Source organism: Hylobates moloch, unplaced genomic scaffold, assembly GCF_009828535.3.
Source record: "Hylobates moloch isolate HMO894 unplaced genomic scaffold, HMol_V3 SCAFFOLD_3, whole genome shotgun sequence".
Classification (NCBI taxonomy): Eukaryota; Metazoa; Chordata; class Mammalia; order Primates; family Hylobatidae; genus Hylobates; species Hylobates moloch.
The window spans coordinates 26,829,729-26,853,395 of NW_026652278.1; the positions used below are offsets into that span (position 1 = coordinate 26,829,729).

At 39.4% G+C, this 23,667-nt stretch overlaps 1 protein-coding gene across 3 annotated transcripts in view; it reads left to right on the forward strand.

The window, feature by feature from the left end:
• SORCS1 (sortilin related VPS10 domain containing receptor 1) overlaps positions 1-23,667 on the forward strand; it is a 602,630-nt gene that overhangs the window by 526,837 nt on the left and 52,126 nt on the right. For all 3 annotated transcript variants that reach the window (XM_032178269.2, XM_058436040.1, XM_032178276.2), the window contains exon 19: positions 19,282-19,468. In XM_032178269.2, the coding sequence (XP_032034160.1) occupies positions 19,282-19,468 (187 nt within the window). The remainder of the gene's footprint in view (positions 1-19,281; positions 19,469-23,667) is intronic.

A 23,667-nucleotide genomic window follows, 5' to 3' on the forward strand; every position in this document is an offset into this window, starting at 1 on the left:
CCGTATCATTTAAAGGAGCCATTCCCTTCCCTTCCCAGCACTTCCTTCCATAGCAATATCTGTCATATAAACCAATGTCTATAAAAAGAAATGCTAAAAATAATTCTTCACACATAAATAAAATGACCCAGACAGAGGCACCACACACACACAAAATAATAGAATGAATGAAGAACAAGAAAGGGGGTAAATTGAAATTAATAATAACTGTGTAGACCAAGAATGATAATCAGCTGTGGGATTTAAAATATATGTAGAATTAAAATATATTAGAATAATAACACAGTATGTGGAGTGAATTAAATGGAGTTAAAGTAGTTTAAAGTTCATGATGCATCTATAAAGAGATAAAAGTACTAATTTACATTAGACTCTAACATATCCAGAATGTGTGCTTCAATATCTGTATTCAGTAACAACTGAAGAAGTAGTAAGAGAATCTTATCATCAAGCTACTGACAGGGGAATTAAAGTAACTTTAAAAGGGTTTCATTAATTCAAAGTAAGGCAAGTAAAAGAGAAAAAAAGAACGTAATACTGTTGAGACAAATAGAAAACAAATACTAAAATGGTAGATATAGGAATGGTGTGGTGGATCCCAACATTTTGGGAGGCCAAGGTGGGAGGATCATTTGAGCCCAGGAGTTTGAGACCAGCTTGGACAACTACCAAAAAAATAAAAATAATTTAAAAAATAGCCAGGCATGGTGTCGTGTGTCTGTGGTCCCAGCTACTTGGAAGGCTAAGGTGAGAGAATCACTTGAGCACAGGAGTTCAAAGCTACAGTCAACCATAATTGCGCCACTGCACTCCAGCCTGGCTGACAGAGCGAGACCCTGTCTCAAACATATTAAAATTAAAATTTAAAAATGGTAGGTATATACTCAAATATCAATAATTACATTTTGAAAATTAGTGATTTTTGTCACTTTAGTGCTTTTCATCAGGCTTAAGAAGTCTTTATCTAAACCAACATTGTGAAAAATGTCATACCACAAGATTTCTCTTTAGGTTTCACATTAATGTGTATGATTTATCTTGAATAAAACTCTTTCAGGTTTCTATATTTCATCCACAATGGTTAAATTGGGGCATACCAATTGTCCCAATACCATTGAAAGACTGTTCATTTCACACTGAATTGCTATGAGCCTTTGTCATAAATCAATTGACTGTCTATTTGTGGTTCCTTTTCTAGGCACTCTATTCTGTTCCCTTGGTGTGAATTTAAAACCTATGTTAATTACTAATCTCAAACACATTATATTTTCACTAGAGTTAGGGTGAGTCTTGATACCTGGACATATAAATCCTCTACACAAGTAGAAAATTATGTGTGTGTATAAAATTTATAATAGCATCAAAATACAACAAATATTTATATTCAAATCTAAAAACTTATTTTCAATAGCACTACCCAGAAAACAACACAAATTTGGAAATAAATTTTGAAAAAAACCTAAATGAATGGAGGGATGCACCCTAATCATGGATTGGAAGACTCAATATTATAAAAAGACATCGATTTTCTTCATATTGACTTGAATTAAATGCAATCTGAATAAAAATCTCCAGCATGTTTTGTGTATTAAAATTGACAATATGATCATAAAATTTACACAAAATGTCAAGACCTGAAGAATAGCAAAGATACTTTTGAAGGTGACTCACAAATTTGGATGACTGTCATTAACATATATATAGATATATACACACACACATATATATACGTATATATGTATGTCTATCATACACAAGCTGAACAAGGAGAGTCAAGAAACATATATACATGCATATATTATATATATATATATAGACACACACACACCCACTTTATGACAAATGAGACACACTGCAGTACAGTGAAGAAATTATAATCTTTTCAATACGTGGGTGCTACAATTTTGAATATCCATATGGGAATACATGAATATCTCACATAATATACAAACATAATTATAACTGGATTGTCAATCAAAATTAGAAAGCTAATACTAACATTTATGTATTTATTTATTTTTTTTGAGTCTCACTCTGTCACCCAGGCTGGAATACAGTGGCGAGATCTCGGTTCAACTGCATCCTCCGCCTCCTGGGTTCAAGCGATTCTCCTGCCTCAGTCTCCCGACTGGCTGGAACTACAGGGGCATGCCACCACACCCAGCTAATTTTTGTATTTTTAGTAGAGACGGGGTTTCGCCATGTTGGTCAGGCTCGTCTCGAACTCCTGAACTCAAGTGATCTGCCCACCTCGGCCTCCCAAAGTGCTGGGATTACAGGCGTGAGCCACCGTGCCCAACAATAGTAACATTTCTAAAAAAAAGCACAGAAGAGTATCTTCATGACCTTGTGTTATGCAAAGGCTTTTTTAAAACAACAAAGAAAACCCATTAAGTATAAAGGAATTATACTAACAAATTTATTTATAATTATACTAATTTTTTTTTTTTTTGAGATGGAGTCTACCTTTGTCACCCAGACTAAAGTGCAAGTGGCATGATCTTGGCCGCCTCCCAGGTTTAAGCGGTTCTCCTTCCTCACCCTCCTGAGTAGCTGGGATTACAGGTGCCAGCTACCACACCCAGCTAATTTTTGTGTTTTTAGTAGAGACAAGGTTTCACCATGTTGGTCAGGCTGGTCTTGAACTCCTGACCTCAAGTGATCTGCCCACCTAAGCCTCTCAAAGTGCTGGGATTTACAGGCATGAGCCACCATGCCTAGCCTAATTATACTAATTTTAAATAGGACTACATTAAAATTAAGAATTTCTGTTATTTAAGGCATTATTTCGAAAATAAAAAATTAAGCCCTAGAGGGGAAAAAGGTATCTGTAATAATACCTTTTCAATAAGCTATTATTATTAAATTAAGCCCTAGAGGGAAAAAAGTATTTGTAATACTACCTTTTCAATAAGGTATTATTACATTAATAAAATAACAAAATTATTTTATTTGTTATGTTTTTTATTATTTTTATTATGCAAAATAAATATAATTTCAATGAGGGAATCATAATTAGAAGAGTATAAATAAATTCTACAAATTAATAAGGGAAATACTGGTAACTCAATAGAAAATGAACAAATGACTCAGAGTAACCAAATAGCCAATAAGCATATGAAAAAATTCTGAACATCCGTACGTAATGCAACTTAATTTATAATAATATATTACTCTGCACCATCAGAAGGTTTATATTTAAAAAGACTAATAATAGGCTGGGTGCGGTGGCTTACACCTGTAATCCCAGCACTTTGGGAGGCCAAGGTGGACAGATCACTTGAAGTCAGGAGTTCAAGACCAGCCTGGCCAACATGGCGAAACCCCATCTCTACTAAAAATACAAACAAACAAAAACACCAACAAACAAAATGAGCTGGGCATGGTGGCACGTGCCCGTAGTCCCAGCTACTTGGGAAGTTGAGGCAGTAGAATCACCTGAACCTAGGAGGTGAAGGTTGCAGTGAGCTGAGATTGCACCACTACACTCCGGCCTGGGTGACAGTGAGACTCCCTCTCAAAAAAAAAAAAAAAAAAAAAAAGACTAATAATACCAGGTGTTATTGATAACGTGGAGCAGCTGGTCATTCATATAATGCTATTTGGAGTGTAGATACATACTGCCATTTGGGACTTGTCTGACATTAACTGTTCTAGCTGAACATGTATACCACCTATGTCCCGGCGTTTCCACTTGGAAGTATATACTCATCAGAATGCATACACATACGCACCAGAATGTATGTAAGATAATATGCATTGCAAAAGTATTCATAAGAGCCCTCACTGGAAACAATCTAAACATTCATGAATAGTAGAATACATAAACTATAGTATATTTACAGAATGGAATGTCATACAGCAATGGAAAAGAACAAACTACAGCTGTATGCAAAAAACTTGGATAAATGTCATATCCATTGCTGAGCTAAAGAAGTCAGACTAAAAAGAATATATGTTGGATTATTCCATTTAATTAAAATGCAAAAATAGTCAAAGCTGTTAATAATTCATGGTGGCCAGGCATGGTAGCTGACACTTGTAATCCCAGCACTTTGGGAGGCCAAGGTGGGCAGATCACAAGGTCAGGAGTTCGAGACCAGCCTAGCCATCACAGTGAAACCCCGTCTCTACTAAAAGTACAAAAATTAGCCGGGCGTGATGGCGGGCACCTGTAATCCCAGCTACTTGGGAGGCTGAGGCAGGAGAATTGCTTGAACCTGGGAGGCAGAGGTTGCAGTGAGCTGAGATCACACCACTGCACTCCAGCCTGGGTGACAGAGCTAGACTCCGTCTTAATAATAATAATAATAATAATAATAATTCATGGTAATAGAAGGGAAAATTGTTAACTTTGGAGGCAGAGTGATTGGAGAACTTTGGGTGTACTGGCAGTTTTCAGTTGGTTCATCTGGGTAGCAGTTAATGGATACATTCACTTTGTAAAAATCAAGTTGTATATTCAGTGATTTGTACGTTTTTAATGTATATTTTACTCAACAAAAAGCTTACTTAAAAATCATTTTGGAAATCCATATAAAATATAGTACTTTATATTTAGGTCTTTGGGCTAAAAAAGGAAACATAAGAAAAACCTTTCTGGTACGCTTAGGGCCGACCTTCCACCCTGTGTTTACCTGCAAGGTGAATGTGAAGGTCGTCTTCCCAGAGACATGAGGCACCTGATCCTGATACCCAGAGAAGTGTCATCTTTTGAAGCAGCAGATGTTTATACTATGGCAGAGTTCAGAAAGTTTTTCCATTTCTAAGAACACAATATAGCAATATCTGAAACAAGAACTTTAACTTCTGATTAGCTCCAACCTTTGTGCAAATGATAGAGAACACACTTCAGGGACAGAGGCCTGGTTCTCATCTGTTCAGCTCTGCTTTCCATGTAACAAAGATCATCATCAGGCATCTCACACTGGGTTGAGTGATGTGGGAACAGATTGGGGAATCTGGTTCAAAGATATGTGAATTCATGCCTTCTGGTCACAGGAAGGAAAAAAGATAACAAGTCAGTTCATTCCACTTGAGCGGGCAAAGCTTCAGCAGCAGGGATGAAATCTGCTGCCTCCAGCTGTCAGATCTGGTTTCTTGACGCTCTGTTCTCCTGGTGCAGAGCACCAAGCCAAGAGCACCTTCTTCGTATCAGGAGGCCCTGAGGACGTCACATGTGATTGTGAGATGCTGTGCTAATGATTCAGACTCCTCCTTGCAGAAAAAGACCCTCAATTTCTCTGTGACCCTCTGGATTATATACGTAGGCACGGGAGATGCACGTGATTAGCAATGCAGAATGAAGAGACGACTCCTCCTTGCAGAAAAAGACCCTCAATTTCTCTGTGACCCTCTGGATTATATACGTAGGCACGGGAGGTGCACGTGATTAGCAATGCAGAATGAAGAGACACAGAGTGTTTCTGAAAAGCTGGGGAGAATTGACACTCGACACAAGGATAATAATGTGATTATCCAACATTTATTGAGCACCACTGTTCCAGTTTGTGAGTGCTTTTCATGAAATATCTCATGTAGATCTTAACAGCAACTCTGTGCAAATAAGTGTTATTGTCATTTTAGTGTCGTTTTATATGAGGCACAGAAAGGCAAGTAACTTACCTGAGATCACACAACTGCTAACTGTTAGAGCCTAGGGTCTAATCCGGGATCTGTGCTATCTTGTTTTTCTATTGCTTCTCTATGGTGAAGGAACCATTTTCTAAGAAGAACTTCATGTAGCTCCTAAGCCTCTGTAGAAACCCATGGCTGGGATTATAAGTAGTCACAAAGATCAAGGAGTAGAAAGAAAAGGCCAAATCATCAATGACCAAGCCAGTTTAGCCTGTGGCTCTTATATTCTTAGACACTAATCGATAAATCTACCAAAATTTTCCTCCTGGCTTCTCTGAGAATACTAACGGCTTGGGATCCATTTGTGGAAAAACATTTCAGCAAAGAGAGATGCGAAATCCTCTCTGGGTTCCCCCTCTTTGGAAAATGATGCCTTTGTTGAATGCCTAGTGTGCCTGACACTGTTTATCTATTCTAAACAATATTGCAAAAACGTAGGATATGAATGCAGCACCCAAGGAATTTACAATACATGTATTTCTTCAGAGGCTTGGGTATAAATTAGGCCATAATATTTTTTAATGAAATCCAAAACAAAAACAAAAAATCCCTGGCATGTGCCCCTACTAGCAATACATGGTGTCTTTATTCTCCTCAAAATCTATATGAGTGCATTTCTTATTTGAATTTGATCCTTCTGAATTTACTTTGAAAATAGTGCCTGACTCTTGCCCCATTTCTGGTACCAATTCTTTATAAAAACAGGGATCTTCTGAAGTCAGAAGATCATGCTTCTGATGCCTGTAAAAAGCAAGTCTTCTAGGTACCAAAGAAACCTGGAGGTCCCTGCTAGGTTCTTATATGACATCACAGTGTGATTAATGCAGAGAGGGCAAAAGATTCACCTCCCCGAGTTGTTACAATATATTTTTTCATGCGAGTACCACAGCTTGTGCCTCTATCCATGTTAACTCATGGTTCAACTTTCTCCTACAGTCTTGTCTTCCTTTGATGGGGCTAGACTGGGTTACGGACTGATCTAAGCCTCTTTTCTTTGTCCCAGTTACTTGCATACAAACCCCTCCATGTAATTTCCATCTCCTCTGCATTTTATCTAAACCATTAGAGACCTGAGGAATCAACTGTCTCAGCAAATAGTTAGATATTTGTATTTATTTATTTGCTCTTTGACAAATATTTCACCAACTGCCAATTTTATATCATGTACTTTTCATTCATTAATGGACTTTAGTTTGTGGGAATATATGTTTTGGTTTGGCTAATAATTTATTGCATTATTTTGTAATAATATTTTTGGCATCTGCCTGTAAACTATACATATCTTTAAGAATCGTGTCACTCCTGATTGCAATTCCCACATCTCTGTACAATGTGCCTAACATATTGATAGAAACTCAATAAACGTATGTGGATTTGGATAGGCTTCCCTAAGAAACATAGAGATAAAACTGAAACTTAAAAGGAAAAGACTCTTAACATTTGAAAAACAGTCAAAACATGGTAAAGTCTTCATCTGAAATCTAAATCTCTTCCTTAATCCTTTCCTAGTGCATGTCCTAATTCTAGCATAAGAATATCAATGAAAGCATGGCTAAAACCAGAGCAAAGAGCAGAACTTCTTATTGACAGAAAATAAAGGCTAGGTACACTGATACTAGTTCGCAATTTCATATACAGTAGTATGGACTCAAGCCAGAAAATTACAGATTTAGTATGTGCAAGAAATGGGATTCTTTCCTGCAAATAGCATATGAGGTCACCCTCAAAACCTAGATGACAGAAATACCTCCATAACACAGTTCCTCCAAAATCCCACAACTTGGCTCACCTGATATGTTACTCAGAGAACCACATAGCTATCCTGAGGTTGATGAAAAATTCCAATGTCATCAATACCACCTGCCTCATTTCCTGCTGCTTTTAGGGTTCTCTCCAAGTGTACTCTCATGACAGAACTTTCATTAGCAGCAGAAGGCAAAGGAGCAGTCATACTTCCATCCCAGACTCACTGTGGCAGATGCAAGAAGAACACACGTGTGTGCACACACAAGCACACGCAACGCATTTATGCATCATTATTGCCTTAAAAATAAAGAAGAATTAATCCAAGAACCAACTGGAAGAGGAGTAGAGAAGTCCATAAAGTTGAGTCTAAGATCCCGAACGTTTTCAAACTATGCCTGACTTTTACGAAGCCGATTGAAGGTGTTTTGCACTGAGACCCAAGCATGCTGTGAGAGGTGGCATCTCTGTGCTTGGAGACTCACTCAAGATGGATGTCCTCTGGACCACTAATGAGAACCTAATGAGCCTATAGGCTTTCAACACAATAACTCAGCTTCCCAGAGAAATCCAGTGCAAGAACCTGAAGGCACAGGATCGATGGCAAAGGCCCTAATCAGTCTGAAGAACTCAACAAAACTGATTTGGGAGGTATTCGTTTGAGAGAACTGGTAGGCAGAAGTAGTATCTGCATGTTTAGGAAGATAATTAAATCTGTTTTAAACAGCTGTAAGAACAAAGAGATGCAATTCTCTGCATAATTTAAGACTTTCAAATTAAATCTGAGGGAAGGGACAAAAATTAAAACTGATCTGTATCTAATTGTCTTAATACTTCAATTTACATACAAAGACTGAAACTTAATAAGGAAAATTCATGATTATCACTTTTGTGAGATTTAACTCCAAAACGTGAGGACTGTGTCCTCATTAGACAGGTTTCAATGATCTGTAATTTCACATACATTGAAAGACTTATGGGAGCATTAAAGTACCCACAGTGTAATAATACTTCATAAGTATTGCAGGATGCTATCAGCCATCAGATGGTAGAGAAGATGGCTGTTGATAAAAATTTCTGCGAGATACTCACTCGTCTGAATTCATGACAATTTGACCTACTTTTTCATCTGGAGAAAAGGCTATTTGGAGCCTTTAGTGGTGGCACAAAGGGTTAATAAGCAGTGTTATGTTGAGGCAGGCATCAGTTTCTTTCTTTTCTTTTTTTTTTTTTTTTTTTTTTTGAGACACACCCTGTTGCCAGGCTAGAGTGCATTGGCGTGATCTTGGCTCACTGCAACTTCCACCTCCTGGGTTCAAGTGATTCTCCTCCTTCAGCCTCCCGAATAGCTGGGATAACAGGCACGCGCCACCATGCCCAGCTAATTTTTGTATTTTTAGTAGAGACGGAGTTTCACCATGTTGGCCAGGATGGTCTCCATATCCTGACCTCGTGAGGCAGGTATCAGTTTCTAAGCCAGCTTAGTTCTGACGTAGATGCCTCAACTGTTTTCCCCTTCCATACAAAGAAGTGGAAGCTGTTCAATGAGCCTTAGAGATTTGAGGCTTTCTCCTATGTTATTCCTTACTCCGTTCAGCATTATTTCTCTTTGACTCTAGCAAGGTAATTGAGCCACTTCATTTCTTCTCGCTTTTTGTTGTTGAAGGAAATGAGGCAGGCAATATAGGTTGTCTTTAGCCAGAAGTCTAATGTCTGAAGTTCAAGTTGGATTGGTTAGCAACTCTTTCTAAGGCTCTACTTCTCTCTCCCCTCAAAACTAATCCACATATATTGGAGTATTGCTGTTCTTTAGGGTCTCAAAGAAAAGATGTTTGGTAAGAACTTTAATCTGACTTAGATACCTGGCTCATTACTGACAGTTCCAGTTCAGCAAACATCCCAGAGGCTGGATTCATGAAATAGCCTTCAGTTTGGATTTTCAGTCTCCTAGTCTACCTACTTGAGGCCCTGACAATACTAATGTCCCACTTCACCCACATGGGTGTTCACCACCCCTGAATCAGGGTTTCACCACACCAAGCAGTCCTCGCCTGAGTGAGTAACTTCCTCAGGCTTCTGGCTTTGCACTTTGCCATTTATTGTTCTTCCATGACCCTCTGCTCGGCTGCTCAGTCCTCAAGCTGGTCTACCATTAATGTGCAGTGGGAAGTCTCTACCTATGACAGCAGCACTCGAGTCAGTTCTGTGTCTTTACCTGAGATCTGAGCTTATCTCGCAGCTCAAATTGATGTTAGAATATATATATATATATATGTGGATGCACAATAATACCAATAACAAGAATAATGGAATTGTAAAAATCACAGATTATCTGACTTGGAAGTGACAATTAGGATCATCAGGTCTTACCATCTTTAATTTACAGGTAGAGAAATTGAGGTCCAAATAAACAATGTTTTTCGAAGGACACAAAACTAGGTCCTCTAATTCCCAGGTTGCCACCTGACTTTTGTAGGGCACCTCTTTCATATACAGCACCTCTTTAAAATAAATTCACAACAACCTAATAATTTAGAAGGGGGATGAAATGACTTCCAGGGCAAGAAATCATATATCCATTTCATAGAAGAGGTCTTATGACTTGGTGAAGACCACCAAGTGATACTAGGTATAAAAGTTTAAGCTATTTAAACATGTTGACTGCATAATGCTAACAATAGTATAGTGATTCCAGTGTTATAGGGGTGGTATCTGTGTCCATGTGCATTCTCATTGATTAAAATGGTATTCACCAATATGTTAACAAGGTAATCTGTGGGTGATACAATTATGGGTGATTTTAATTTTCTTTGTCATTATTTTATGTATTTCTATATTTTCCCAATGAATATACCATGCTTTTTTTTCTCTTTTTTTCTTTCTTCTGATAAAGCTAACATATTCCTGTTACATATTTTACTACTAGGAAACCTAGTTCTATAGAGATTTATTCCTAAAGGAAACTTCCTACTATTTTTAAAGTATATATAATTTTGTTCTAATTACATAGCTGAATGTTTTTACTTTATGAGTGAATTCCAAAAGTCATTCAAAAACATTTATAAGATTTATGACATTTGGCAGTCCCCTGGTTTTCCAGCCAGAGCCTGCTGATGTAATTCCTACAGCCACCATGCAGTGGTAACAGTATAGCAATGTCCCTTATTATCTAAAAAGTGCTTCCAAAGTGCAGTGGGTCAAGATTCTGAACCTCTCTGTACCACAATATCTAGAGGGATTACAGAGGCCCCAGCTCATAGTCATTATCTGCTTACACAAGCTAAGTATTCCTCCTGCCTTATGTATTCTGTTCCATTTTAAACCAGACACCAAGTACAGAAGACATAAAAGGGAAATTTGGGATTCAGTCAAATACATGGTAATATCACCCATTTCTAAGGGAAGGACCAAACCACTTTGTGATGTTCCTATCGGAATGTCTTGATCTGGGCATTAGATCCAGAAGTATTTGGGTATTTACTTAGGCAAGTCCCAAGGATCTGAGTCCTCATAGAAGGGCCCCAAAAAACAGCCATCTTCATTTCATCTGAGAGAAAGTGAAATGTCATAAATCTAGGCAAATGATTTGGTGTGTTCAAAGTGTGCTGTCTCTGAAATTCATGGCCTTGACAGATCTGAGTTCTCTAGAAAAATTGTAAAACCTTCTGCACTATCCTCTTCACTGTGGCAACTCTTCATCCCCCAGGTCAGAGCATCTAAGTTACTGTAGGTTTTGCTTGCAGAGAAGCTCAGGAGGTCTGCACATTTGGAGAAAGACATGTGCTTTAGAAAACCATCTTTGAATAGGCAAGGGGAGAAGACTGACAATACTCCGTAATTATGCATGGATTTGGACATTTTAGGGTCATCTTCCAGAGCTCAGTTTTGAAAGTGAAGAAACACCTATAGGGCATGATTCAAACCAGACATCCTAGGAACACACTGTCCTAGCTGCTTTGGTGAGGAAACTTTGGCTTTCAGCAGTGCCAGCACCTCTTGGAAGAGAAGCCAGAGAGGACAAAGAACTTGCTTGGGAACAGAAGATAGGGCATGTGCAGCTGCCTTTTATCCTAGACTGGTTTTTAACTGTTCTAGAAAAGCTCAGTTTACTATTATAAAATGTCACACAAGAAGGTCCAACACAGTTACAACAGTTGTTTCCTGATTAGTCATCTCAGACTTTGTCAAACACTCACACCACCAGGAATCCTCACAAACACATTTTGTAGCTTCTGAGGTATTTTACAGAGCCTGGCATATTACACTGGGATCATCTTACATCACTTTGGCATTCCTCTAAAGGGTTGTAGTTAGCGAAGCTTACAAAGTTCTTTGGTTTCACACATCAGTGAATTCATTCTTTAGCACCCATCTGGGAATGAGCACCACAGAGTAGTTTGAGTGTTTTCTATGAACGAGTTGTAAGTGTGCTGGACTCGGAGTTAAGAACAGCCTGATTCAAACTAGTCTTGTGACTCTAGGCAAATTTGAACAGGTCTGAGTTCTTTTAGGATTGAAGATTGATATGGTTTGGCTCTGTGTCCCCACCCAAATCTCATCTTGAAATGTAATCCCTATAATCCCCAGTGTCGAGGGAAGGACCTGGTGGGAGGTGATTGGATCATGGGGTGGTTTCCCCCATGCTGTTTTCATAAAAGTGAGTGAGTTCTCAGAGATCTGATGGTTTTATAAGTGTTTGACAGTTCCTCCTACACACACTGTCTCTCACATGCCGCCACGTAAGACGTGCCTGCTTTCCCTTCCACTATGATTGTAAGTTTCCTGAGGCCTTCCCTAGCCATGTGGAGCTGTAAGCCAATTAAACCTCTTTTCTTTATAAATTACCCAGTCTCAGGCAGTTCTTTATAGCAGTGTGAAAACAGACTGATACAAAGATTAAATAAGATAATATATAGAAAGTAGTTGCTATTATTTCTGACACAGTAAACTTTCAAGAAATGTTCTCTCTCTTCTCCCTTAGTGACCACCCAGAGGATCTTATAGAGCAATTGTTTCCCTTTTCTATTTTTTTTTCTTTAATGAGAGAGTGGTTCACTCTGTTATCCAGGCTGGAGTGCAGTGGTGCAATCATGGCTCATTACAGCCTTGACTTCCTGGGCTCAAGTGGTCCTCTCACTTCAGCCTCCCGAAGTGCTGAGATTACAGTCATGAGCCACTGCACCCAACTAGATCAATCTTACTTGCACTCTCACTTTGTGTACAAAGTCGCATGCCATGCATTTACTACACTGGCTTATGAAATCTCTTCTCTGAATGCCAGGGTACTTTGAACTGTTATTTCCTTTTCCACTCCTTGTTGAGACCTTGGTAACCTAAGTCTGCCTCCCTAGAGTAGGGTATGCAGGATAATGGTGAGTTACTTTTATTTCATACCCTCTACTCTGCCTAAATACCCTTAGTCATACAAAGAAATGGCTGAAATATCTGATTTCCTTTCTGTCACTCAGTGCCGCTTAATGATATGTGAAAAATCTTACTTTGTGGTCAAAATAACATAAAAATAACAACAAATTCAGTTGGTTGTATTCCATCATCAGTCAAAACAAAGTCTTACATTGGTTATTTCCAATGTACTTAACCCATATTTAAATATTTACAGTAATAGTAGAGGTATAATGTTTTATTTTGTAGTTTCTTGTGTTGTACAGTACTCTACCCCCTTTTAAATTTGGAGAAATATTTATTTCCCCTCATTCACTCCTTCTTTCTTTTAATCCGGCTGTTCCCTTCCTGCCCCTCACTTCACTCCACTCCCAGGGTAATCAATATCAACAGTCTGGGTTATCTTTTCCATCACCTTTCTCTGTACTCACACAAACACATACAGATTTATGGTATATTTACTGTGTTATTTGTTGCTTATTTTTTTATTAAAAATGGGTTATACTAGTGATTTTTCTGCAATGTAGTTTCTGCTGTCTTCCAAGAAAAATGTTGATGAAGCTTGAGTGAGGGCCACTGTCATGCTTGCATGGACCAGGTTCTGATATACGAGCCTGGCGTCTGTCTGCAGTGGGTTTCTGATGCCTTAAGGGACATCTTGGAGTCTCACTTCTGGACTGAGGCTGTCCGTGATGAGTTTCCGTAGCATTTATTGTCCCAGTGTTCTCTGAATCTGTGTTACAGGAACTGATGGGTTCACCCACCTTTCATTGCTCAGGTTAATATTGGCTTCCTGGTGGCCATTCGATATATTTGTTTTTCTATTCTAGAAGTCAGCAATGCCCTTGGAGAATAGAATCATGATGTGGATTTCATGTGGGTTTTGTGCCTTTCTCAGGCACTTCTTTTGAACTAGTCTTCTCAATTCTGTGTCTGTATTAGGACATGTGACTAAAGAGCATTAGATCTAAAGAATTTTATAAAAGTCTAGATGTTTGCCAGCCTGGATTTAGTTTCAGAAATGATTTCTTTTGATTTATTAGATTGAAGTATTTTTCAATTAATTATACACGAGACCTTCCTTACTGCTGATTATGAATACCAATTGTTTCTCATATTCTCTATCTTCTTTACGGCTTAAACATGATTCTGTTTTACTAGTGGGTAGACAGAAGCGGAGTATTGAGTAAATGCCAACCTGTCGTTGTTAGAGAGGAAAAGAGAGTCAAAGCCAGGAATACAGTCAAGCAAGAAAAGAAAATAATGCTTTATCTTTGTTACCACCATCCTCTTGGTCTGAAAGAAATATTGCAAGTAATTTCAATTAAAGAAACTCAAAGAGAACTGAACTGAATAGGTCAAGTCAAAGCACAGATCTTCTTAAACCCTTTTGTAGGTCTCTAACTAGCTGCGTGACTTTATGCATCTTACTTAACCCCTCTGTGCTCCAGTTTTTCTGGTATATCAAACATAAATAACATCTGTCCTTTCTATCTCCTAGGCGTCCTAACATGCACATGAGATAATATGTAAGAAAGAATTTTGACAGACACACACAATAGAAATGTGCAATTTTCAAATTATATGGAACTAAAAAGGATCATTGCATTAAGGCACTGAAGATACAGCCATTAACAAGACACTTCCCAGCCCCGCGGAGTTGACAGTCTACCCTAGAACCACCAAGCAACTCATTTGCCTAGCGAAGTTTGCTAATCTTGGCTGCATGTATCATGACACTTTGGTTTGTGATTATGCTCCAGTCCACAAACAATGAGTTCAGTTTTTCCATTTCCAGCCTTATTAATACGCCCTTAGTACTTACAATCCTAAAGCTTCCTGGTAAAGCTTTTTCATCATATTAAAATCAAATAAGAATAGCATCAGCTTGTGCTGTGGTGTTCATCTTCAGATGAATCTGACCACAAGACGACCAAATATTCAACAATCAGAATGAAAGGGCCTCAGCATTTGCTACAGCCCAGCATCGGCTGCAGACCTCAGACTGCAGCACGACTGGGCATCATCTGAGAGGCCTCAAAACAGTGCTGGGTCTTGGGTAGTAGTTGGACATCCAGATTAAGAAATAAAACTCCTAAAAAAGATGTTGATATCAAAGGCTCAGAATCACTGATTTCATAACCAATAAACTGTGAGAGTTAATTTTGACAGAAAGGTACGTATAATTTTCTGCTGGAGATTGTTTGTTTGTTTGTTTAATCTACTATCATCTATCCTAGAATACCTCCAAATTGGCTTTCCAGCACACTTGGATCCCCTTCCAATTCATCTCCATATCATAGCCAGAGTGATCATTTTGAATTAAAAATACCATCATGCCCTCTTCCCTTAAACCCCTACTTAGAACACTTGAATCATTAAGTTGATGTCACAGAATAGGAGAATAGCATGGTAGCTACAAGAGGCTGGACAGGGAGAGATTGGTTAATGGGTCCAACATCACAGTTAGACAGGAGGAATAAATTGTAATATTCTATAGCACAGTACAGTGTTAACTATCATTAACAATAATTTATTATATATTTCAAAATAGCTAGAGGAAAGGAATTTGAATGTTTCCAACACAAAGAAATAAAGAAGATCCAAGGTTATAGATATCACAGTTACCCTGATTTGATCACTACACATTATATACATGTATTGAAATATCACATATACCCCCATAAATGTGTGATTATTATCAATTAAAATTTTAAAAACATTTGAAAATTAAAACACTTGAATGGCTTCTCATTGCTCTTAGGAGAAAGATAAAAATCAGGAATTTGACCCACAAGTCCCAAAAGGTATTTTTCTCTGCTTTAACCTCATTTGGTAACATGTTCTTGTTCTCTCTCTCTTTTTCCTCCTTCTTTTTTAATTTCTTCAACCGTACTGTCTCCCTCTACTACAGGGCCTTTGCACATCTGTTCCCTCGGCCTGCACTCTCTCACTTGTGCCTCACTCATTCATCTCCTCCATTTGGTTAATTTACCTTCTTCTTTCAGGTCTTCTCAGCTCAGATATCACTTCCTTTTGGAAGCCTTCTTTGAAGTTCCCAATCAGATCAGCTCTCCAGTCCTGCATATTGCAAAAGCTTACAACTCCATGTACCTTTCCTTCATGTCACCCTGCAGTAATTTTTATTTGCATGATTAGTTAATTAAAGTGCATGTGTTTCACTAGTGATCTGTAAGCTCATGAAAGCCCAGGCCATATTTGTTTTGTTTGTTTGGCTATTGCTTGCTTAATAACATGGTCCCATTTGGTGACTGACATGAGATAGACACTCAATAAATATCTGACAGTTGAGTGAACAAGTGAATGACCAGAGCACCGGCAGGGTGAGTATGCCTACTCAGTAGTTATTAGGACTTGGGTTGCCATCCCTTGCTCAGTTTCTTATTCTCTGAAAGTGGCTGGCATCCTTGCTTCCAGTGGTCATTTGAGCCCAGGAACACCAGAATCTGATGACAGATGAGCCCCAGTGTGAAGCTGTTACAGTGGTAATAGTCTCACCACTCTCCTGAGAGCTCCTGAAGGAAAAGGCATGGAATCCAGTTTGTTCACCTTTAGTGGAAAGCGACAGCAGGAGTATAATCTGCTGTCTTCTGCTGTCATACATGGCCCCTTGGCATTCTTATCTCCTAGTGCAGAGTCCAAGCCAAGAGGCCTGTCCCAATATCAGGGGGTCCTGGGGACTTCACATTTGACTGGAGTATTCCATGCCTTTGTCTTCAGGGGCTGTCAGGTGCGTGTTAAACCTAATACCTGATTCTATCATGTAAAGTATGATCTGTTAGATAAATTATATGTAAAATACCTGACCTAACACACTAACAGCCTGACTGAAATGGAAGCCTTACTAATGCCCTAGTCCAAACATTGAGTAGCTCCATCCTTTCACCCACTATATACGCAGAGAACATTCCGTGAATGGACAATGAAGAATCCTATGATGAAACAAAACGCAGCAAGACAGACAGTAGACATCACGAGAGATAGAAATTGGAGGGCTTTTATGTAACTGGGCTTGATCCAGGACAACAAAATGGAAGTGATGAAGACCAGACAGAAAGGGCAAGGCAAGGTAGACTCAAGCAATGGCAGCCAAAGTTGTATTCTTCCCAGCTGTGTGAGTGTCTGCTGTCGCTCAGTGGAGGCTAGAGTAGAGTTGACTGAAGGTGTGAATCTCCCCTCTGTCCTTTTGCAAATGATGGCCCCTGCCTGATGCTCACTCTGTCTCCACAAAGTACATTAAACTTGTCTGTCTCCCTCTTCCCTCATGTCCTTCCCCCTCTCTAGTGGAAACTGCATTCCTTGTTTTATTCCATGGATAACCCCAGATACCCTTGCTGTTTCCCTCAGATACTTGCTTCAAAAGTGGGCTCTTTCCCCTTGCCCACACCTAGCGCTGGCTTCCCGGAAGCTCTGTTGAAAACTAGGGGTGGAAACTAACTGGAAACCGAATGAGAAGTTGATCAGTCCACTTTGGTTGTTTAAATGAAGGACACATCAGCAAGAATAGTTGACATTTGTATTTATTAGTGAAGGGAATTCAAGTAAGTGCACAATGTCTGGGCTTTGGATATTTATTTTGTAGTTTTGAATGGAATTTCTCTGTTTACCCTAGGGGAGAATTTGTGCCTATGTACTTATTGAGAGTCCGCTGCTGTGAGCCCCACACACAATGCTTGGCTGGGCATAGAGCAGAGGAGTAGGTCACACAGATTCATAGGATTTGAACTGCTTTTCTTTTCCCTGTGAATTAATCTTTTAAATGTCAACATTTTAAACTTGGCCTTTTCAAAAAATATGATACCATATGAACCTTACTTAATCGAAAATACATTTCTAGTTCAAAGGTTTTTGTTTTTTTCTTTCCTGAAAGTGGGAAAGGCTAACAACAACAAAATTTGTTAAAGGATGGACTGTGTGTGAAGGAAGCTGGTTTTTGTCAATGGGGTCTAAGCAACTTTTTTTCCTTAAGAATCTAAACTGTTGTTCTGAAGGCCATTTCTTTTTTTTTTTTTTTACAGGTCTGGGATTTTATAATGCAGAATTTACCTTTTTCTGCCTACCCATGGGAAATTTGGAATCATACAATTTCAATTAACCTTTAAAGGGACAATTGTAGGTCTTTTATAGCTACATTGATTTATAGTCATTTTTTATGTAGCATTGTACAGATGACTAATTAATCTGTAATTAATTACCTGCATATTTTTTACAACAACTCTTTAAGACAGGAAGGTATTATTATACCCAGTTCATAGATCTGTCACTGAGACTGAAGGAGACTGAATGACTTGCATGAAGTCTTCCAGCTTGTTAATGGCACATGAGAATTCATGCCCCAGGGAGTCTTGATTGCCCACAGTGCTATATTCTGTCTATAATGAATGACCTGGAAGTGCAGAAAGGTGGGTTAGAATCCCAGGACTGCCATTTACTAGCTGTGTTAACCTTGAACGAGTGATGACATCTTTTTTGACTTCAACTTCTTCATCTGTAAAGTGGGAGAAGATTGCCTACTCCTCTCTCCAGACTAGACTAAGAATCCGTGAAGAATAACATGAGATCATTTTGATAGTTTGAAATGCTAAAGCATAAAAGAATTAACCACTATTATCTCAGATAATAATAGGGCTGGGTACAGTGTCCTATCAGATATCAGGCAAAGTGTCTTCAATCCTTCCTATGATACAATTAGGGAACAAGAAATAACAAGGGGGATTCGGGTTGAGGGGTGGTCTTGAAGACACAGGAAGTGAAGTGGTCCATTACCATGTCAGTCAGGTAGGCTACATTTTTTGGGTTTCTTTCTTTTTTTTTTTTTTTTGAGACGGATTCTCACTCCATCATCAGGCTAGAGTGCACTGGCACGATCTTGGCACACTGCAACCTCTGCCTGCCAGATTCAAGCAATTCTCCTGCCTCAGCCCCCCCGAGTAGCTGGGACTACAGGCATGTGCCACCACGCCCAGCTAATTTTTGTATTTTTAGTAGAGATGGGATTTCACCATGTTGGCCAGGATGGTCTTGATCTCTTGACCTTGTGATCTGCCTGCCTCAGCCTCCCAAAGTGCTGGGATTACAGGCATGAGCCACTGTGCCTGACCCAGGTAAGCTAAATTTTTTAAGTTAATGTGTGAACACCTTTTATCCTTGTGGATGCTAAGACTATTACCAAAGCCTTTGGAGGAATTGAATATCACATTGCAGCTGGTAATCAAGCACTATTAATTTTCAGCCCCCTGAAACTTACAGTAGTTGGTGTCCTTCAGATTTGGAGTGTATCCATCACAGCAAACTCTTGCCTGCCAGGGAATGTCACAGGGATTCTGTCAAAGGCAGGCAGATGCTCCTAGCTGTAGGAGCGAGCCAGGGCTGCTGTCATGCCTGAGCCAGGGATTAGGACAAGCCGTAGTCCCCAGTCCCCTAGGCAGGAGCAGCCGAACACTGACTCATTTCCTCTGATGTTGGGTTGTTTTTCAGGGTGATGTTCAGCGGACACTTATCCAAGTGGACTTTGGCGACGGTATCGCGGTGTCTTACGTCAATCTCAGTTCCACGGAAGATGGGATCAAACACGTCTATCAGAACGTGGGCATTTTCCGTGTGACCGTGCAGGTGGACAACAGTCTGGGTTCTGACAGCGCCGTCCTGTACTTACATGTAACTTGTATGTTATTACTGTTGTTGGTTTATGACCTATCTTAAATATTGTGTCCTTTTCAAATTGCATTCACAATGTTATATCTAGAAGAAGTACACTAGTTATCTTTTAGCAGAAGGGGAATGGGGAAGAAATGATTAAGAGATCAAAATAAGGAAAGAGTAAGAAGAAAATCAAGGAGTAAAATTTGAATAATCCTGGACTCTCTGGATTGCTTCAAATTCTCATTGCATTTCCTCTGCTTACCCCGAGTGCCTTGAAGATACGACACTTGAATCTGGAGGCTGAACCTGAGCAACTTGCAGAGCTATTTGGTTGAAACAAAGAAATTTGGTTTTGGGGGGGTCAGAAATTGTTGAAAACAATCCACATGCACCACTCAACCTAATGCACTGAGAATTAGCCCAAGTAAAGAAATTTCTCCCCATCTGATTATTTCTGTCCTCTCATAATATGTTGCTATTAATAATCCTTTTAGAGTTTTGCTCCTTTTTCCTGGGCTTCTATCTGTGGATGACTTGGTGTTAGAGGGAAGGTGGTGTAGAGAGAAAGAGTATAAAAACAGTGTTAAGGAAACTATGGTAGGAAACAGTTCCAAGAAATGCTAAAGCTTTTCCCTCACTGGGGATTTTAAGATGTGAGTAAGTATGATGAGACAATAATAACTTCTAAGTTATGTGTGCTTAAAACATGTGTCATTGATATGTTAGGTGTAAGGGGTTTCCCAGTCATAGGACTTGTGTTGGTTACTAAAGAAATTGTTTCCTTTAAATGAAAGTAGCTCCTTTATATGAATGGCCTTGTTCAAATATCAAGTTTTAGTCCAAGAGTCTCAAGGCCAGGCATTATTACTCCATGCCTCTCCTCTGCACCTTGCCCATGGAACAAAACTGAATGCACAAAGTATCAATTAGAACATTTTCTTTTTTAGCTGCTGTCGTCCAGTGAGAGGGCAAGACTATTAAGGGATGACCAAGAGATGTTTTGGTTGTTGAGTCTTCCTAACATGTCAGTAATTCTGATCTCTGTCTCCTGTACTCTCACAGCAGAGGTGCTCCAAAGAAACATGCACTCCTTTATTTGGGTCTGAACAAAGTTACACATGATTCTCAGTATGCCAACTCAATCTGCCTATTTTTGGCTATAGTTTACAATGTGTTCCAGACTTTGTACTAAACAGGCTCTTAATGTATATTATCTCACTTCTCAAAACAGTCCTGGGAAGTAGGCACTATTAGTAACCCTATTTACAAAAAGTGTTGAGGTTCAGAGAGCTTAAGTTACTTGTTTGAAGTGGCCTACCTACTACCTGAACCAGGCTTCAGACTCAGGTCCACCTGCCACAAGGATCTTAGCTCTTGATAACTAAGGTCAGTGTCAGTGCCAAGAACGGCTTGGGACTGGAGGAGCTATCTCCATTAGCTTTTACCATCTACTCCCTACTCTTTACAGATCATCTTGAAGAAACATAAACATTTTGGTTAGAAGCAGTGTGCTTGTTACACAACTACATAGTTCAGGACTCATCACGGGGGCTCCCATCCCTAACTCGTCCTATACAGACTTTTAGGACTTGCCACTTACTAAGACATAATACCTCCCTATAGGTTAGTACGTAGGGAAATGATAACAATGGTATCATAGAAATGATCATGCTAAAATCTTTAACAATACATCACAAACATTAATGATTAGTAGCAAAAATAACTTGCAATAAAAATGATGGCACATTTGCTGAGAATGGCTCCTACCTAGATCATGTCATATCTCATAGCTTATTCTATAAGGGGTAATTTTGCTAGAGAGCTAGCTTCCTTACAAATTATGATTGTGTTCCATATACCACAAATTTGTTATACATCTACCGTAGTCCAATCACATGTAAATACTGATTTAAAAGCCAGTATCAGCTTCTGATCTAAATTTTTCAGGGTCTCCCATTAAATCTTCCATAGCTTCACCTCCTTGTCACTCTAGGTTTTTTTCTCATTCCTGTGTGTGTGATCATACCCCTTGGGGTGTCTACTGCTCCCCGGCAAGACTCCTCCCTAGTTAACGAAATCCTCGAGAGGAAAACAACACACACAGAGATTGTCTCTGCTCAAGATTAAGGGCTGCGGAAACCCTTCTAAAAGAAACCAGTTTCTTCATTCATTTGCAATTCTTTCATTTCATTAGCCTAGTTGATTGGACAAAATATTTGACCTTAACCTTAGAGGAAGATAATTTGTAATGGAATGTTTCATGTTCTGATTTTAATTTTGTAGACTCATCTTGGGTTAAGTGGTTGGATAAGCATGCCTCATATAATGGAACTTCTTTCTAAGCCTGGCTCTTTGGTACTAATTGTGTTAAAAGCAAGGTCATGTTTGAAGTTGTTTGCTAACTCACATACAGATAAACTCATGTCATAACTGTTTCAGCGGATTCTGACATGCTTGGTTAGCGACTCCCTCCTAAAGGATCCAGGGTGCCTTGCTATGCACACAAACTCATTTTGCTCATCTTCACATCTATGCCATAACAGACTTCTGGCCTTTTCTTTCAGATGGAGAAATCAAGGATTGGAGAAGCACTGTGGCTCTGGCATCACTTTACTCTCAAAGCAAGTCAGAACAAGAACATAACTGAGTCACACTCTCAGGCATCTTAAAGCTGGAGGGTGTCATCAGTTACTGTGGATGCCAAAGTGCCATGATATGGCAGTGAGAGGTGGCTTTAAGGGGAAAGAAAAGCATTGGACCGAGTCGGGCATTCTGACTAGGTCCAGATTTTGGTTCAAACTCCTGGGGAAGTCACTCCATCTCTCTGAGCCTTGATTTTCTCCTCTGTCAAGTAGATGCGCATCTCGTTCCCAAAAGTCCCATCAAGGAAAATATATGGTACCCTGGCACCTAGTAAAACTTGATTTTCTATCATCACAAAGTAGCATATACATTTGGACTTGGTGGATTGTGAGGGAGAGGAGAATTAGCCGCAACTCTTAGCTTGCCAAGCCTGTCCTCTGCCCCTCCCCAATTCCTACCCTCTGGGGCGATCCTGAAAGCCCTTTGCCTGTCTCACATACACATTCCAACCACTCTCCAGTGCAGAAAAGTGATTTGATTCCAAACTGGGGGGTTTGAAAAAAAAACATGGATTTGCAAAGGTCATCTGAAACAAATGGAGCCGATGTTCCTGCGTAGTGTTTCCAGGAGTGGGCCGGTCTTGCTGGGCGCCTGGTAATCTCTTGTAGGCTGACAGTTGGTAATTCCTTGGGGATGGTATTCACTGTGCTCTGCTAGTTTGCAAACTAATGAGACACATGCTGCAGCCAGTGTTGCCTTCAATCAGATGGGGCAGAGGATTTAGAGAGCATGCAGATTTCTGCTCAGAAAGCTGCCCTGTCGCAGCCAGTCTTGCAGAAAAAAAAATCACTGAAGACTGTAAACTTGCAGAACAGGAAGTAGAAAAAAAAAGATAAGGTGGATCTTCTAGTCTTTCCTAAAGCGCTTCTCTTAGCTGTTCTTTTATATAGGGGCCATGTGCAGATGACTTTCTGGCCCCATCTTAGAGTAAAGTTATCCGTGTTAACTTGAAAACCTATGTAGTTTTTCAACTATTCACATCATCATTTTATTGACCAGCAAACGTCAGACTAGGATTTTGTAAAGTGTGGCTTAATGAGCCACCTGCCCCAAATTACATGATAAAAATGTAGTGTTCTGGGTCTTATCCCAGACCCACTGAATTAGGATTCCTGGAAGTATGGCATCATAATCTGCTTTGAACAGATTAATATGATTTTTATGTACATTGGAGTTTGAGAAACTCTGTTTTAGGATCTCAACTTTATAGTTTGAATCACTCATTTCTTCTAGTAGCTTTTTAAAGCAGTGCAGACAAATAGCAATATGATATGTGCATAATATTTAATTAGGTGGCCAAAGGTCTCCAGAACATAAATGCAGGCAGGCCAGAGCAGCCAGTACACACACACACACACACACACACACACACACACACACACACACACACACACAATGTGCAGCCTCACAAGCGTCAGTTGTTTCCTGCAGCACAGGAGGGCTACAAACAAGAAAAGAGAATGGAAACCCAGTTCACACAATTCCCCAATTCTCTCAACCACAGTTCCAGAAAAATTCATATGGAATGATGCGGCGCCACCTACTGTCCCTTTTGTGCATTGCAGGCACCTGTCTGAT